This window comes from Anser cygnoides, chromosome 1 (assembly GCF_040182565.1).
Source record: "Anser cygnoides isolate HZ-2024a breed goose chromosome 1, Taihu_goose_T2T_genome, whole genome shotgun sequence".
Lineage (NCBI taxonomy): Eukaryota > Metazoa > Chordata > Aves > Anseriformes > Anatidae > Anser > Anser cygnoides.
The window spans coordinates 145377896-145396424 of NC_089873.1; the positions used below are offsets into that span (position 1 = coordinate 145377896).

General features: G+C 37.8%; 1 protein-coding gene across 5 annotated transcripts in view; it reads left to right on the forward strand.

The window, feature by feature from the left end:
• Positions 1-3959: 3959 nt before the first annotated feature.
• The window catches only part of LOC106041660 (pinopsin-like), a 102756-nt gene continuing 88186 nt past the window's right edge, over positions 3960-18529 (forward strand). For 4 of the 5 annotated variants that reach the window (XR_010826928.1, XM_048077880.2, XM_048077879.2 and 1 more), the window contains exons 1-2: positions 3960-4319; positions 9170-9929. Coding sequence is in view for 3 of the 5 variants with exons in the window: in XM_048077880.2 (XP_047933837.1) it covers positions 9593-9929 (337 nt within the window). In the remaining 2 variants the exon portion in view is untranslated. Of the gene's footprint in view, positions 4320-7841; positions 7965-9169; positions 9930-18529 lie in introns of those variants that run through there. The other variant, XR_010826929.1, reaches the window with a different exon arrangement.

Genomic DNA, 18529 nt, shown 5'->3' on the forward strand with positions numbered 1-18529 from the left:
ACTGGGGTGTCAATGAAACCGTCTAGGGAAAGTGGAGGGGATATTACCATGACTAGCTTGTGAACACTAAGCACTGTGGAGTCAGGGAGCATCTGGGATCTGCAGTCTGGATCCACACCCTGGGAAAAGCATCTCTGTCTCACAAATGAGCTGTGTCTTCAGAATCTGCAGCTGAATTAAATATCAGCTGATTGCGATTTAGAAATTTAAATGAAGTAAAAAAGTGAGAAAGAACCTCATGTAGACATGTCAGAGACACACAGATGCCTAAGCAAAACCATCCCCCCCAGCCAGCTAAAACAACTGGCCCACTAAATGGTCATGCTGCTGTTGTGATAGTCAAAGGACATGTAAGACAAGGTTTCTAGAGAGAGGTAGTATTTTCATCAGGCTAGATAATATTCTTGGAAAAACTATACAAGGCTTATGCACACAAGCTCTTGCCTCAAATACAGATAAAATCTGTTATTAAACCACTTTGTGGAACGTTGTTGTCCTTGCACAACTGTAACAGTCACCCAGTAGCTGACAAAATTACAGTACTCTTTGCAAGAAATCCTTCAATTTTTCTGTATTATCAGTTTTGATGGAGTCTCAAAGAGCTTGACTGCCCATAGGTATCCAGTGTCGTATGAGATTCAATGGGGTATTTGAAGCATTTTCTGCAAGAGCACCTCCTGGAGACACACACTTCTCTAGACTGGCAGAAAAGTGTTGGACAGGATACTCAAGGATGTCTCAAAACAATTTAAATACCTTTGTGTAGGTAGCTGAACCTATTTTTTTTTTCTAGCTAAAGAGAACTGGGTTTGACTTCCAGATTCTGTGTTGGTTTTCAAGACAATCTTTCTCCACACTTACCAGAAGGCCTTTCGAAATCTTCTGCCACTGATTTTATTACGATATAATGTATTCTTATCTCTTGTTCCAAAACTGGAATGACTATATTTTTGTATCTAACCCTAAATTTTAGTAGCTGTTTTCAGAGTCTCATCATCATCGTATGCTTTGTGCAGAATAAGGAGATTATGAGCAATTTCAATCTTGGACTCACATCAACTGTCCTCTCTCCAAACTCACAAACTATGAAATCTGTGCCATCCAAAACATCTAAATATGGAACTGAGGCCAATGCATTTGTCACTTGCTGCCATTTTTTATAAATAATCAACTAGTTGGGGATTTCAAGCTACTGAATATGAGATATTGTGATAATCAGAGGATCCCTTGGTTTCACTTCCAGTATTCACTAGTGAATACCTTTACAGTAAGGATTTTAAGAACTATAAATGTTTGCAGCTGTGGACAGGCAGAAGGGAAGAGTTTCCCTTTATTGTCCTTATGTTTTCTCCTTATTTTATCACTGTCTTTCAGAACAAAATCACCCTACTGATATCAGAAAAAAAAAAACCAAACTTGATGAAACCATGCTTTCATGGTAATGTGCCACCATTTTTTAGTGTCGCTGTCTCAGAATATGCAGAGTATATAAACTCAGTATACACCAACATCACCACCCTATCATTATGATTTAACCCAATGAAATTATCATGACTGAAGAAAATTTGAAGTATTTTTTTAGTGAAACCAGAGAAAAAGTCAAGAATTTTTTTCTGTAGAGACCAGCAGAAGAGATGTTATCCCTAATGCTAAGCTGATTTTGAAGAAGGGTAAACTGAAGAACAAAACACAGAGCAAAACAATCTGGACTAACCGGGTTTTTGTCAAAGAGAATTGGTAAAGTCACAATGATTGTAATCGAGGGCAGTAAAAACAGTTCCCATAGGAATATAAAAATGTAACTTAAACATCTTTTATTTTCCTGAAAATTTAAGGACAGCTGCTGAAAGCAGGATATTAGTATTCTATAGACAAACTCCTAACTTTGTACAAGAATCTTCATCCCCAGTCTGGCTACCCAGCTTACATGTTGGTGTGCAGCCAATTCTCCACCTTGCTGTGCATCTCCAGCTGCTGAAGCAAGAAGAGTGAGGTGGCAAAGGACAGTACAGGTGTACCTGTTTAACCATCATGTTGGGGGGACATGACAGCAGGTGTTCCCAGAATAACATCCACTTGATTCATTTACTGTCCCTTCTTCTGGCATTCCCTAGCAACTTTTATTTTTTGTTAAATGAAACAAGGGGTTCATATTAAACATCCCAGTTTAATTTCTGGAGCACCACCAGAACCTCAGAATTATAACCTCAGATGGATGCCATCCAGAGCATGGCAGCCCGCCTGCTCTTCAGTGGCACAGACTGTCAGTTAGTAATGCCGCCAAGCTGCCCTGAATCAAATTCACTGAAACAAAAGGAGATTCTCAAAAATTAATCAGGTACGTAAACTACCCAATGATTTTCTTGTGCTGACAATTTTCTTTTTTCTTCTGGTACAACACATTTTTTGAAAACTTCAAAGTTGGCAACAGGAAACTGAACTCCAAACTCTCTTTTAACCCAGCTATCTTTAGTAAGCAGTTTCATCTAAAGTTACATCAGGTAATGAAGTACAAATCAACACCTATAGAAGCAGAGTCTCATGCTGATGAAAAAATCACAGAAAGTATGTGAATTTGGAAACCATGTTTGTTTTTGCAACTAGATGCCATAATGGAGAATTTCAAAGGTACACCTTTTACAAGTGACATTGAAAAAATGACCCTTTTTATTCTTTATTTTTAGTTTGGCACTCTCATTTAGTTAGGTACTCTCCTGTTCTCTCTCTGAATGTGACATTAACAGGTTATTTCAGTTGTTGTTGATGTGTTCTTTTTTTCCCCTCTCTTTTTTCTTCCTTTTTTTTTTTTTCTCTTTTTTCTCCCCACCCCACCCTCCAGAAGAAGTAGCTCTTAATTTACATTGATGGTCTAAACAGAAGAGTTATGACTTCGTGTATTTTTTTGAAACTAATAGGTGTATTCCTGATTTATTTAATCAGAAAACTCTTTGTTTATTTCATGAAATAGTTTTACTTATGCTGAATTTCAGAATAAAATATTGTTATTTGTACAACAAATGATACCTAGGGCTTCTCCAAGTAGTCTTCCACAGGGGAAGAGCTTCTGTGAGGACATTCCAGAGCAGCATTTTTTCTGGGCTCTTTAATGATAGATGCGTCAGTTTGTCTGTCGTTAATCCAGAGAAGGTGAAAAAGCTGACAAATGTGATTAGATAACAGGTTAAATCTTGCTGAGGTAGAATAGTATGACTATCATGATCACTTTACAGGCTTTAACTGAGGTCTCTAGATTTAAAAGACTCTTTTTAGTAGTTCAGCAAGAACCAGAGCTGAGATGTTCAGCAGAGCAAGGCACTCTCCAGAATATTTTTCTTCAGTATTTTTACCCAATGATTCATTCCCCACAGGCTTTTTTTTTTTCTCTTTCTATAGAAAGAGCAAAGCAGTAGGAGTAGTAGTAGATAGTAGTAGTAACAGAAAGACACAGTATTATATAGTTTTCAAGCCGTATGCTATTTCTGTGATAGATGTGTTTCTGAAAGCACAGATTTCAGCACGCACTAGTGCCTGTTTGAGCTGAAAATGCCAAGAATACAAAAGATACATGTGGAAAACATATTCAAGGCAGTCGACCGACAAATTACACCCAAGACACATCTGTTACATCTTTGACAACATTTCAAAAAATCGCATCACTGATCACCTACTGAACAGGTAGCTATACCTGGTTACTTAAAACAAAATAATAAAAAAAAATAAAGATTTTCATAGCAGTAAGAGTGCAAAGAGCACATAGCCCAACCTTCTTCTGCAGAGCACCCGGCGAGCAGAGATGCCCCGGCAGAGCCCGGGGGGCGTGCGGCTGGGGGCAGCCCTGCAACAGGCAGGGGCAGCCGGGGGGGGGGCTCCCAAAATGCAGGGTGCTGAGTGCTCCCCCGCTGCCCTCTCCGGCCCCCCCTGGCCCGGGGGGGGGCGGCCCGGGCTGCAGCACCGCCCCGTGCCTGGTCCAGCCAGCAGGCGGGAGCGGGGCGCGCGGTGCCTCGGCTTTTTTTTTTTTTTTTTAATTTTTATTATTATTACTCCTATTATTCTCGATGCATTTATTCTCCCCCGACACCCTGAAGCTGGATGTCTTCGCAGCTTGCCCGGGTGGGGAGGAGGAGAAGGGAGAGGGAGGAGCGAGCCCCCCCGCATCCATCCCGCGGAAAGTGAGCCGCGGTGCTGCTGCCGGGCATCACCCTCCTGCACATCGCTGCTCAGGACGCCTTTGCTGAAGACTTAGCTGGTTTTTTATTTTTATTTTTTTATATAATTATGTTTATTTTTCCCCCATCGGTTGCTCTGGATGCTAGATGCAGGTGAGTTTATCCTCCGCTTTTCTATGTCATCTCCCCCCGAGACAAGTGTAAAAAGTTTGCAAAGGGCAGAAGAAATCATAACCCGAGGTCCAGGCAGTTGGGTGGTTTGGTTGAAGAGGATTTAGCTTTTGCTGGGGCAATGTCTAAAGGCCTGGGTGCTGAGAAGGTGCTCACTGCTCTGCTGCGGGCTGAGGTTCTGAAGAGCAGACGCTTCCCATCACCTCGGTGCAGCACATTTACTGGTAGAGCAGGGATTTCTGTACGAGAAATTCTTCTTTGCACATCAGAGGGGTTGCTTTAACTTTTAAAGTGCTAGCTAAAATTAGCTTGTACTTCAGAAACCTTGGTTCTCTTTTTTGTGTGTGTGATTTTTTTTTCTTTTTTTACACTGTTTTCCCACACCATTAGCATTTTCCCTTGAGTGAACAGTGTGATCTTCAAAGGTGATGGACCTCATAGCGTGTATGCTGTTGTTTTTGTTTTTGTTTGCCTTTTCCATAACTGTACTTTCCTAAAAGTATGTTTGTAAGTCTGTATGCAAGAGGTTCTGCCACAGACAGCAAGTTTGGGGAGCTGGGAGTTATCTAAACTTCTGGACCATAGAGTCTCCTCTCTTTATTGTTTCTGAAGACTTACCTCTGGATGTGTTACAGTGTGACTTAGGGTATGGAAAAAATAGTCCAGAACAGATGGGAGTTTTGTCCTCAATGTTGTGAAGTCCCACATAGTTTTTCTTCTTTCAACTTTCTTTGGAAAATGTTATTTCAGGTACTTTGTCTGGTTGTGGATGCTTTTCATTAAACATAATAAACTTTTGCACCTGGAAGACAAGGTTTAGTGTTTACAAACTCGAAAACATAACATTCTTTTTCTCTCCCCCCTTAATTAGACCAAACACTGCATATCCATAAGTTAGGCATCAGGTCATGTAATTTATACCCATGCCATAAAATTTCAGCTGGGATTGTCTTTGAAATATTATGAATATTTTTAAATTATAACTTTTGAGTAGAAAGGTAAGTTCATAAATGAATGAAAATCTCTTTTAAAATTGATTTTAATATTTACTCAATAATAGGATGCATAAGGCTGTGTGAATATGTAAATATAAGCTTTTTTTTTTTAATCTCCCCTATATAAGTAAATAATGTACATATAATGTAAGAGAGTAATGCAAGGGTTTTTTTAAACAAAATGATTTTGAAGTTTGATTTTATTTTATGAAATTTTATCAGCTGTTAATATTTAAAGTGAACTAAGCATAATTTTTGGCATGTTGCCTTTGCAAGGAAGATGATAATCTGCCAATTAGAAATAAAGAATGAGTTCATTTGGAAAAAAAATTCTTGAACCCTTGAACCTGATCTGTTCTCTACATTCATAATTTAGTTATTTTGGGTCAAAATGAGAAAAGAAAAAACAGCTTCACTGTTGTAAGATACTGCTGAAACTAATGTGTGTTGGCAAGTGCAAAAAGAAGCCTTGCACTCTCAGTATCACTGCCTGTATTTTCAGAAGCTGATATAACATCTTTTGAAACCTTTCTTCTCCCCCCCCCACCCCTTTCCCCCCAACAGACTTTCAGAGAAAAGTGCAAGCAGTGCTGGATGTCTGTTTTGCTGTATGTTTAGATTACTAATGTCAAAATCAGTTACCAGATGAAGCTTTTAACAACTGGTGATATTAAATGAACTTTTGGCCTGTTTCACCTGGCCATGTGTTTTGTATCACTTTGGGTATGTTTTCCATTCCATATAAACTTAAACTAATTCAAGGGGACAAACTGGATATTCATTTATATGTTTCAAATAAAATTGCAAGCTGTTTTTTTTTTTTTGTTAATTATTTTTATTGTTTTTTGTTTGTTTTGTTTGCTTGTTTTTCTTTTTTGAGAAGTAGAATTGGTAGAATTAGATAGGGTTCAGTTCTGCATGCCCCTCAGATTGTGAGAAACTGGGAATGTTCAGGAGGTGGAGCTTGGACACTGGGGAGTACAGTGGGTCACCAGTAAAGTGGGATAACAAAAAGTAGCCTCTACCACAGCAAGGTATGTGTCTGGAGGTAAAAGAAAATAAGTGAAACTTCAAGCACACATCTTCATGTGTTTTTCAGGAATGATGTGTACTATTCAGTTAGATGCTAACATTAAGTAAGAATTAGACCAATTCGTTCAAGGTAAATGGATGGGAGTTTGGAATCTTTATTGAAATATGAAGTTCTACCCAGTTCCAACCCCCCTGCCATGGGCAGGGACACCTCCCACCAGGCCAAGTTGCCCAAAGCCCCATCCAACCTGACCTTGAACATCTCAGGTGATGGGGCATCCCTAGCTTCTCTTGGAAACCTCTGCCAGTGCCTTAACACCCTCTGAGTGAAGAATTTCTTCCTAACTTCTAATTTAAATTTCCACTCTTTTAGTTTTAAGCCATTACCCCTTGTCCTATTACTACAGTCCCTGATAATCACTACACTCCCTGACGAAAGAACAGGAACCTGGGTTTTGCCTGCACATGTGGTATGGGACTGTTGAATTAGAGTCAGCTGAATGTCACTCAGTGAGCAAATGTCCTTTTATGATTTCTGTAATTATGAATTTTTAATATTCCTTTGAAAATACATATATATGTGCATATTTAATAACTGTATGAAAAATATATTTTTATTACTTATATTTTGATGTTAATAGAGATGCATATATAAAGTTACATTTTCTAAATAGATTATAACCTTTGGCTTTGTCTAACTCCAATGCTGTGGTGCTTTAATGATAATATTATCCTGTGACAGTCCAAACTCTTGGCCTGTGATTATTCTGGTGAACTTAATTCCCAAATAGAAGCATTTATGATGGTATGCTGTAATCTTTGCTGCAGATTATCTAGGTGTAACCCATTCAGTTTGGGGTGGGGGAAGGGGGAGGAGTTGCATCTGTGCAAATTAATCTGTGTGTAAATCAGACTTAAGTCTCTCCAAATTTTGAAGCCAGATTCTGAAATATGGTTTGGGGGGAGCAGATAGGACTGATCTAGTTGCATCCTCAATAAACAGTCATGTGCAAACAGATTCAACAAAACTGTCTTGGAAGTAATGGGAAAATAATAGATTAATTTTGTATAAGACAGAGCATAAGCAGAATTATGAAAAAAAAATCCTACAGCTGATAACTTTTTCAGTTCATTTTTCTATACATTCTTATTTTCCTGTGATTTTTTTCTTCTGAAGTTCTCCTTTCATGCAATGCCACAAAGCTTTGTTCCTATGCACACACACACATGCAGCTGTCTCTCTTTTCAGTTGTGCCATTAGTCTGAGAAGCACTCAACATCATTGTTTTAAAGAGTTGTTCTTTCATTTGTGTTTTGTTCCACTAAACTTTAACTCTGTTCCTTTAAACACAATTGTGAGTAAAATTAAAATATATTCTCAGTTAGTCTCAGTTAGTTTCCTTCTATAGCCTGCAACCGGAATTGTGACAGATATCTTTTTAATTTTCCTTTTTTTTTTTTTTTTTTTTTCAGAATGGTAGAAAGAGGATTTCAAATGTTCTCCCTTACCATGTGCCTCCTAAATGGAGGTAGAGGGGGGTAAGCAGAAAACATCAGTTTTCAGGTTCTAAATGACCAAACAGTGGAAGGTCTGCAAAGTGTATGTAATCTTTTCAACATTTATTTATCACAAGACAAAGTTAAGACAGACTGCATATATTATAGTTCAAAATCACTGCAATAATGGGACATGTTTATCACAGTGACTTTGTGAAAGCAGGGAAATAGTAATAAGAAATACTTGTTATAAATATTTACCATGCCAAACAGCTTTGATAGAAGAAAAAAAAAAACCCTCTACATCTTCAGTATACTCTGATGAACTCTCATCTTTCCAATTGGTTAACACATCTTTTTTTTTAACTAATCAATTTGCAAAAAGCAGTAGTTAGGAGTAGTGCAACAGATGCTGCATTTTGAACTCTGGGTAGTTGTTCTAGGAGGACATGACTCCTGAAAGAAATGTTTTCACATTTTTAAGCTCAGCAAGCTATGGGTATTATGTTTTGTTTGTTTGTTTGTTTTTGTGTGTGTGTGGTGAGGAGTGGAAATTCTTACATATATTTATCTGCAATTTTTTTACTGAAACACTGGTGCAGAATTAGCCAGCCTTCTGCATGGTTGCAGGCAAAACAGTTACACATCCACATTAAGCATGCTGCTGTTGCTTCACAAAATACACGCACACATTGTATTCACTGTGTGGATCTATACAAATTCATGTCTGTGGTAGGAGAGATATGCGAAGCTCTGGATGTTTGTCTACTTTATAAATAATGAAGGTGAACACCTGTCCACTGGTAAATGTAGGAGAAGTGAAATTGATATCACAGCTTTGCCAACCTTTGTAAGCACATGGGAGCTTCAGGGACTGAGGTTGAAATTATTCTTTCTTGGTAAAGAAATAAATTCTCCTCCTAAATTTTTGGTTGCAATTAAACTCTAGCCAAGACTACAGCTTGGTGGATTGCCTTGATGTAGAAGATGATACAGCTTTTCCTCTGGGAAGATGATGTGAAAGATCTATCTTACATACTTCTTCTCTTCTGAGGAACTTTACTAGTAAGGTGAAAATAGCCTTTTCCATGCTAAACTGAGAGCTAAGAAAAAACTGTTTATAATAGCAAAGGAAATTTCCAAAAACTGATTTTTTTTCTTTTTTTCTGTTGAAAATCAGAGAAAAGACTGAGAAATATTTGCCACAGTTCAAAGATGAGAAATTGTAAATAAATAATGTACCTACTTTGGTCTTAATATGGAAAGGGTGGTTTTGTCTTTACCTTTTCTTTTTTTTTTCTTTTTCAGAAAGACAATTGAGCAGAATAAAAAACAGTAGCTACTCGTTGGTAGGAGGGCTGCCCATTTGCTCAGAAAGAAGAGACCATGTGGAAGCACCTTTTTAAGATAGCTTCCAGTCTGACCTCCAAAAAAAAATCATCCAACATGATCCTGGGTTTAAACAAAAGATGAATTTGAGGTGATTGCTTGGTTTTTCTGCCCTGAATTCCCAAGTAGAAATGACCACTGAAAAGAAGTGTAAGAAAATATTCTCATGCTGCAATACAGTATTTCATGCCTGAGTAACCATCGAAGAGATATCTCAACTGAGTAAAACTTGCAAGAAATGATTTGACATGTAATGGAGGGACACTTCTGTGAAACTGCCAGAGGACTTCATCACAGGGCACCTGGTGTCTCTGCTCTCACCTACCTGTGGCAAAGTCCAAAATGAACCACACTTGGACATACAACCTGAGCTTTGATGCTCCTACAGATCTTGTAGAGCCGAGGGCTGGACTCTCACGAAATGGGCACACAATAGTGGCTGTTTTTCTTGGATTTATCTTGTTTTTTGGTTTCTTGAATAACCTGATTGTCCTCATCCTCTTCTGCAAGTTTAAAACACTCCGTAATCCAGTCAACATGCTCCTCCTGAACATCAGTATCAGTGACATGTTAGTGTGCATCTCAGGCACTACCCTCAGTTTTGCGTCTAACATCCATGGCAAATGGATTGGAGGGGAGCATGGTTGTAGGTGGTATGGATTTGTCAATTCCTGTTTTGGTAAGAGTTCAATGATAATTCTCTTATCCTATTCTTTTCAACACAGGTGCGTGAAGCCACTCAGTGAGTTAGTTGACTCGGTGTAGGGTAAATAGAAGGATGCTTTGGTTCCCTTGTTACGGTAAATCAAGTGAAATTCATGGCTTAAAACATTTAACTGCAGGCTTTGTGAAACATAGAAGAGAGCTGATAAATATTCCTTAACATATCCTATTTTTGAAATAACTCATTTTTAAGAGCTGAAAATGATATCTAGAAAGAGGCGGGACACTAGAAGAAGTTTGACTAAGTGAATGAACATACATGGTACTTCCCTCTTTTTCAGGAAAATCTGTGCCAACAGTACACAGTCCTTTCAGTGCTGCTTCTATCACAAACAAAGCCTCATGAAAATACTCCATTTGCCATTTGTAATTATCTATTGATCTATAACATGAATTCCCTTTTGTCCCAGATAATGAGAGTTTTCATCATTAGATGCTTTCTGTTCTTCCCCAAAGCAAAATCTTTATTTTAAAATTACATGATGCACATTCAATAAGAAATTAACTTATAGGAATAGATGTCAGATATATTCAAAGCATTCATCAAAGCCAAAGTTAAACAGTATCTCTGCATTCTTCTTCTGTCCAGATAAAACTTCCTGTAAAAAGCTTTTGTAGTGTTAGATTTAAATTTTTAAATTAAAATAATCATATTAATTCTTTAAAAAATAAAGAAAAGATAAAACAGAAGAAAAAAGCACAGTCAGAGGGCAGCTTTTATGCCTTCAAGTTGATCCATCACTTTTATAATTACATTACCAAGCAGTGACCCTTTGTGCATTTATTCTTATATTCAAAAAAAGATCTGCTAAGGCAAGACATAAACTGTCCTGTGGGTACAACATCTAGACATGGTCCTATGCTCACCCAGACTGGAGGACCCAGTTCTTCTTGCTCTGTGTCCTTGCTTTGGTGATCTCCAGGCCACCAGGACAGGTCTGAACACATCCTATTTTCTTCTCTCCCTCTGATGTTGAGGTGCATCTCATACGAGTGCTCCGGCCTTAGCAGCACTCCCACAGCCCTTGATGTAGAGTCAGGCTGTGAGTCTAAACACACTTTTTCTGTCTGACTTACAAACTCTTGCTGTTTCTGACAGTGTGCTTTCCTCTGGTGCCCTTCCCTTCCTCAAACTTGTGCTGCACTAATGACAGTTATCTCAGCTTGGCAGTTTCCTCTGGGAAGCTGCTGCTTTGCCCAAAGTGACCTCTCAGGAGTTAGCAATGTTGTATGATATAAAAGCATTGGCTTCGGTAATCTAAAAATAGACCCCATTACCAACAACACCTTTTTTTTTTTTGTGGTTTATTTTTTATTATTCATTTATTATTTATTTATATATTTTTAATTATTGTTTTTTAAATCTGTGCAGATCAGAAAAACATATCTTCTCCTTCCATGTTTTCTTTCCATTTTTGTGAGTCATTATGGTGATGGGGTAGTCTACTGGTCCATGTTGTTTGAAGCTTTAGCATACAGCTTTCTCACAGTAACTTTGTAGAAATGTATTCACATAAGATGCACAGGGGTTTTGAATGCATTCACCAGGCCTCTGCTACTGTGTCTTCATAACTAACTTCATAACAGAGCTGAATAATTCAGTCACTAGTCTTCTCAGGGAGAAAAGGTGTAGGACTGGATTTTCTCTATCCTTTGATTTACCTGTGTTTTTTATTATTAGGGAGTGGGATGCAAAGATTATATTTGAAGAGACGAGAAAAAAGATATGTGTTTAAAAAAACACATAGCAGAAAAATTGTATGTGTTTAAGGGAGGAGAAAAAATGGTATGTATTTAAAAGATAAGGAAAAAAAGTATGTTGAAGGTGCCTTTCGAGCTTGTTGGCTTCTGTCAGAATACCTGTGTGCTACTTCCCCAGTTACTGTGGAATTAAAACAGCAAATGGGTCAGCTTCTCATGGGGTGACTTGATTGTGGAATGGTTCTTCAGGTCTACTGTATAAATCAGACGGATGGCAGGACAGCAGGCTTCCATTCTGCAGTGACACGTGTCCATGCAAGAGATTTCAGTACAGCTCTTAAAATTGTTTAGATCATCAAAGAACAAGCAAGCAGACAAAAACACAAAGCCCATAATGCTAAAGTTGACTTCAGCTTCCCTGACTGGCTCTACTATCAGCAGGGTGTCCTGGGTGGCTGGGACAGCTTGACCGCTGGCAAGTGTTCAACTGTGCACATGGAAACTTTTCTTAAGAGTGTTAAAAACATTCTTTTGCAATTCCATTTGCAAAGTCTTGCAACACTCACAATATTTGTTATTATGCTTTTATTTTTACTACTGCGTATAAAGGGTATACTGAAGAAGTTTGCCTGCAAAATTATAACTAAAAATGTTCACTGGAAAATAACATGAGTAAACATGAGTAAAAGCATAGAATAGTAGCAGGTGGCTTAACATTTAGATGTCTCCATCTGCAGATAAATGCCATTGTTCATATGCTTTCTTGAAATGATATAATCCAAAATGCGTTAAAGGAAAACATAGATATAGATTAAGTTGACAGCATTTCAGTTCTTCACAGCACTTGAAAACAAAATTCCCAAGATTTTTCTTGCATTCCATGTGTGCTTTGAGCATAATAGACTGAACAGGGACATGTTGAATGGAATGGTTAATTTTTTTACAGACTTTGAGATATTATTGATATGGGCGTAGGGTGGGGGGAACAACATTTCATTCATTGTAGAATTCTTTTCTTTGTCTTCCATGGACTTTAGAAAAACTGTATACAATTTACAAAAGTGATTCAGAAACTCTAGAGGAGGAAAAGTATATTCTGTATGGTAAACTTGTGGTTTAAGACCTCACTGACTGATACCTTGTAGTTACCGAAGATTAGAAAGTTATTTGTCAGCAAGAGGTTTTTTTGACACTTTTGTCGACCAGCTTAGATCACAGCCTTCCTCCTGACTGCTATGGATGCCTTGTGAGTGGCAAAGTGGATTAGATTTATAAACATAATTGCAAGAACTACAAGTACTACAAAATAATGGCTATGATATAAAAGGCTACAATATAAAAGGAACATATATGAGCAAATAAATGGCAAAACTATATAGACTGGGAGGAGAGGGTTTATTTGTGTTGTTTACACTTTTTTTTTTGCAATCCCTTAGCTATTCTTCTAAAAACGTATATGCTTTCCATTCACTGAAAGTTATCTTACACTCCTTTGTGCCTTGAGTCTGATTTTGGCCTGCCAAAGCTAAGAGAAATTGCCCTAATGCTCAGGATCCATAAGAAAGATGTGTTGTAGGAGAGATAATTAAGAACTGAAGTTCAACATCAAGCTCTGTAAGAGTAAACTCTTTAAAATATATATATATATATTTTTTTTTTTTCACCTCACGGGATAGAAGTCTGTCCTACTAGGATAAACTTCATTATAGAAACAGAATTTCAGATTATATTACAGTAAGTTCACTGGCTTCAGTAGAATTGTACTCTCCAGTAACAAATGAAGATATGTACCTTTTTTTTCTAAAACACATAGTGATGGTGATGATGATGATAAACCAACAACCTTTAATATTTTCCTAGACCATAAAGAAGTCTGTAGTGGGCAACTAAGCTTTATGACTTGGCAAATATTTAATGATATGTAAAACACACCTACGCCAACTTCAAAATGTAAAAATGTTTTTAAAAGTAATTCACCTTTTAAAGAGCTTCTGAGAAGGACTGAATTTTTCGTAGTTGTTTTGCTCCCTCACACTTTGTTTTGTGATGCTACGAAAAACACCTTCTTTCTGTCTAGAATTCAATTGAGAGTGAAGGTCTTATCCCCCAGGTCCATAGCCTGGAGGAAACTTAGCCAGTGAATGTAGGAAGATGAGGTTTTTTTCAAATGCAAATGCATGTCCATAGATCACTCATTTTGTTTGAAGTGCCTTTTCTCTTTTAAAATCACATAACTATTTCCCTGGGAGGTGATCCAGAAAGTAGCTCGAATTCTCTTCCCAGCAAAATCGACAGTGCAATGGACATTGATGTTGCTTATTGTGGAATCGAGCTGCATGGTCTTTACTGGGTAATTCATTGCCTATTCCAGGCACTTAAAAATCATGAACCAAGAACCAGTACCAGGAGGTTCCTATGAGCACAATGGAAAAAATATGGAGGAGGTGTAGGTGTTTTGTTTATTTGCTTGCTGTTTTCCACACCTCTACTTTATGATTTCAAATCATTCTCTGAAAGCAGATGGTTTAGAAAGTAATGGACAGTGCAGATGCTGATCAATGAGCATGTAATGTGGATTTTAAGGAGAACAGTAAATATCATGAGACTTGCTATAGCAGCATAAGAGCTGTTGGGACTTCATTTGAGAAGCATAAAGGATGGAGTTAGGGGAGGAACAATGTGGACTGTTCCTGTCGTAAATGATTTTCCCCTGGTGCTTGTGCCTGTTTGCAGCTCCATCAACTAGGTCACTGCAGTGCATGTATTTGCTAAATTTGCTCCCGTTACCCACCACTTAGCCACAGTTTGATAGGCTCATGGTTATACATTTAAGCAAACATTCATGTTTGCAGGGGACACAAGGACAGGACGGACACATTTTCCCAAATGAACTCTGAGTAAACTTTGCAAGCAGGCTGAAATAAAAACTGTTAAATATATCATGGAATGATTAGGCACTAGATTTTAATTTAGGAAAAATACAATATTTAGTAAAACACTCCCAAAGAGACCATATACACACAAAGTGATATTGCACCCTAAGATTGTTTGTCATGCAGCTTTGACCACCTCACACATACTCTCTCCAATGCCCTATTATACGCTTCAGATCTCTGGACAGATGAAAACTTTGAGAAACATTTCATCTTTTCCCAAGATATATGCACTAATGTAGACTTCCCAAAGATGTAAGGCAGGCAGTATTTGGGTGTGAAAAACTTCTGGAGTTCATTTTCAGAATTGCTATGTTATGCCATATCAGGATTAAATATTAAGTAGATTAATTCACGTAGGACAGTTGATACCTTCTCCAGTCCAGGAAATCCAACATTGGATTCCGAGGCTGTAAAGTTTTGAAGTGCATCACTAATAATGAAATTTTTGTGACTCTTGAACTCTTTGTTCATGTCTGCTGATTGTTTTCTTTCTTCCTCAGCCTTTGTGGTAATTAAAAGCTGTGTGATTTGAGGTCACATCTTCCATGCAGCAACATGTCCTTGTCCTGTATGCAAGAGAGGGCTCCACTCTTAAACTTGTTCTAACTGAAGTAGAGTGTGTGTATATACCTTTATGACCACTGATGAACCAAAGTCCCATCTAAATGAGGGCTTTAATGTTTTTAGAAAACCCATAGTACCCAACTATGTAGGCAGATAATCTATTCAGTCACATTTAGCTGTTATTGAATTATTCCCCTGTAAGCTTCCAGAGAATACATTAAATGAGAAACAGAGCTGTTCATGGTTTTGTTTTAAAGTTCAGTTTCCCTGCGACCTTAAACAAATAATTTCCTTCTTAATCTGTTGCCTTGATTTTATATTCTGTCTTAAACATACTTCACTAAACTGAGGTACTTTGAGTATAAACATGTAACATATTGTAAGCTTTCTGCTCATGAGATGCAATTGAGAAATCGAGATCCCAAGCGAAGTGAATGGCTTTTCTGTGAGAATGAATATGGTGTTTTTGTTTGTTTGCTTGTTTGTTTTCCCAAGGGTGAAAACATAATCTTCCTTGACTTGATTCTGCAAGAGCTCAAGACTGAAGTTGTCTGAGCCCTGACAGAGTAAGTTCTCGTGTCCCGGTGTGAAATACTCTTAGCAGCTCCTTACTTGGCTCCTGAATGTGGATAGCTCCTTTTTCAAGTGGGCTTAGGATGGGATTTAAAGTAGTATTCCTATAAATAAAATTGACAGGAGACACCACTGATCAGTAATGTTTAAGAAAACTTAGTTCTCATCAGAACTCAAAGACGTTATGTATTTTAAATGAGTAGACTCTATTGTGCTTGCAATCAACAGGACCTATGCAAACTTTTCTAGGTAGTTGTTCGATATCAGAATTTTTTTGCTGTTTCAAAGAGAGGACCAAGAAAAAGGTTGTATAAAAAACTGGAAAACACCAAAGATGCTTACAGTTCCTTTATCTAAAAAAGGACAAATAATATCATTACTTAGAGGGTTTTACTGATTTTCGAATAATATTACAACTAATGGTTGGTCCTGAATTTTTCTGCATAATTTCAAGCACCTGATATCCATTAGGCTGTATAGTAAATGGAAACACAAAAGTACTTATTCAGGAGATATGTAATCTGAATTCCTCTTTGACATCCCTTCTCTAAGGAAACTGAAGTTAGGCTGTCATTCTTTTTATTTAAATGATTAATAAATTAGGTAACCACATATTAATAAATACAATTCTAAGAGCCAAATTTACAGGGAAACATGAAATTCTGAACACCTTAGAGATGGATGGGGATCATTTGACTAAAAACAAGTATTTCCCAATTACTCAGTCTTCTTTCATAATCAATAGGAAAAGAAATCTGCATTGTCAGTGTACAAATTGTCTGACATACTTCAGATATTCTCCTCAGGGTGATATAAGCTGTGTCTTAGAAGTGACTCTTTGTCTCCACCAGTTTTGAAAGGAGCCAAGGATCACAAGCTCAGGGGTGGATATTTGCTCTGTACCTCCCTGCAGCCATGAAATGACCCTCACCACCAAAGTGCTTATTACTTCTTTTGGCTTTATGCCATTTTGTCACTTTATCTTATAATTCGTTTCTCAGTTCAGTGTCCTTTTCCTGAATGTTGGGCTTATTTCTTAGTTTATTTCTAGTTTCTCTGGGCATTAAACACCATTCGTGTTGAAACCACTAGTTGCCCAAGAGTGAATATTTGGAAAACATTTGTCATGTTTCTATGAAGAGGTGCCCAAATCTCCTTTCAGAACTTGACCATACATTCATCATGCAGGGAACATGCTGTCTGCTCTGTCTACAGATAACTTGGAGAGCAGAAGTATTATTTTATTTATTTATTTATTTATTTATTTATTTTTAATGCAATTTAAGAACTTGAAGCCGAGAGTCAGACCCAGAAAAAATTGTAGAGAACCAATTAAAGAAGGTACCATAACATGCATAGAAAGTGTCTGTAATACCAGGAATAGTTCCTTCTCCCTCCCTTGGACTGGGCAGCCCCAGCTCTGCACCAGCTCAACACCTGACTGCAGTAGGAGCTTTGGGTGCACCAGAATCCCCTCTTTTCCCTCCCTCTCCCCCTCCCAGCCTTCAGCACAGAGGAAATACAAGCACGTGGCTCAACAGGAGCTGAAGCGTGCTCTGAACAGTTCACTGATCCCTGGTGGCCCTTCTACATGCACCAGCAGGCACACGTAGATTGAGTCATCATGCTCTCCCTTGACTGCCACAGCTAATATTTTCTGCTGCTGTGTTTTGTTGTGTGATAATCTACAGCCTATTCACCTAATGCCTGACCAAAAAATAGACAACAAAAACCATGCAAAAATTTCAACAGTGAAGGGTAGAGAGCAGTTTGTATGTGTGTCCCTGGGTTAAGGGACAAAAAAATAGCAGAATTCTGTAAGGCAGTCAATAACTTCCTTGGTAGCTTTTACACATAGTTATCAGCTGTCTATAGGATGCCAACTTCTGTTCTGGAAGAAATGTTCTGCCCATGCCCAAAGTCCGTTTCTGTGTGTGTGCAAGTGACTTCAAATAACTGCCTATGTTTGAGACTTCCTTATCGAGCAACCATACCCTTGGTTCAGTTGCATATTTTTAGTTTTGGTACATGGCACTACGTAATAACCATGTATTGCAGAATGTTAAGAACTTTGTGCAAGACAAGATACAAAATAAAATCACTTTACATAGAGACCTGGAAGGGGCTTACATGCAAAAAAAAAAAAAAAAAAGAAAAAATCAGACCTTGCAAAATTATTCTGATGATGAAATGAGTCTAAAAGGTCAGGGCTGTAAGCTGTGTTAGAAATGATGGAAGATCATTTCTGTTAGACAGGTTTAATCATGTGCATTTGCAGACCCTGTTCCCTAATCCTATGTCACAGCATTAACCCAGGCAATGCTGTGCCTGATGTTATATTTCCATCAGTGCAGCAAAAAACAGAAACCAACTGTGTCTGTAGTCGGGCCACATTCACGTGAAGAAATATGTTATTAAAATGTATCTGGTTTTCTTGTCCCTCAGTAGGTAAAACGAAATAAACTTGAGCCCAGTAAATAAACAGTGTTTGCTCAGAAAAACTGCATTGGAGAGCACTGGACTTTGCTTGTGACAGACCGTTGAATCATATTTTATTTAACTATGTATTTAATAATCTTGGTAACTCTTAAGACCATCTGCATGCTGCCAGACCTGAATTCAATATTTTTTGTTAAAACTTGAACTTTCATTGTAGTCGTGCAGTCTATCAGAGAGAGGATATTATCTCCAGCTATTTAAATCCAAGTTATATAGCTAGTGGCTTTTTCTTAACTGGTGACATATATTTTCTATGACTATTTCTTTTAGAAAGCATTTAAGC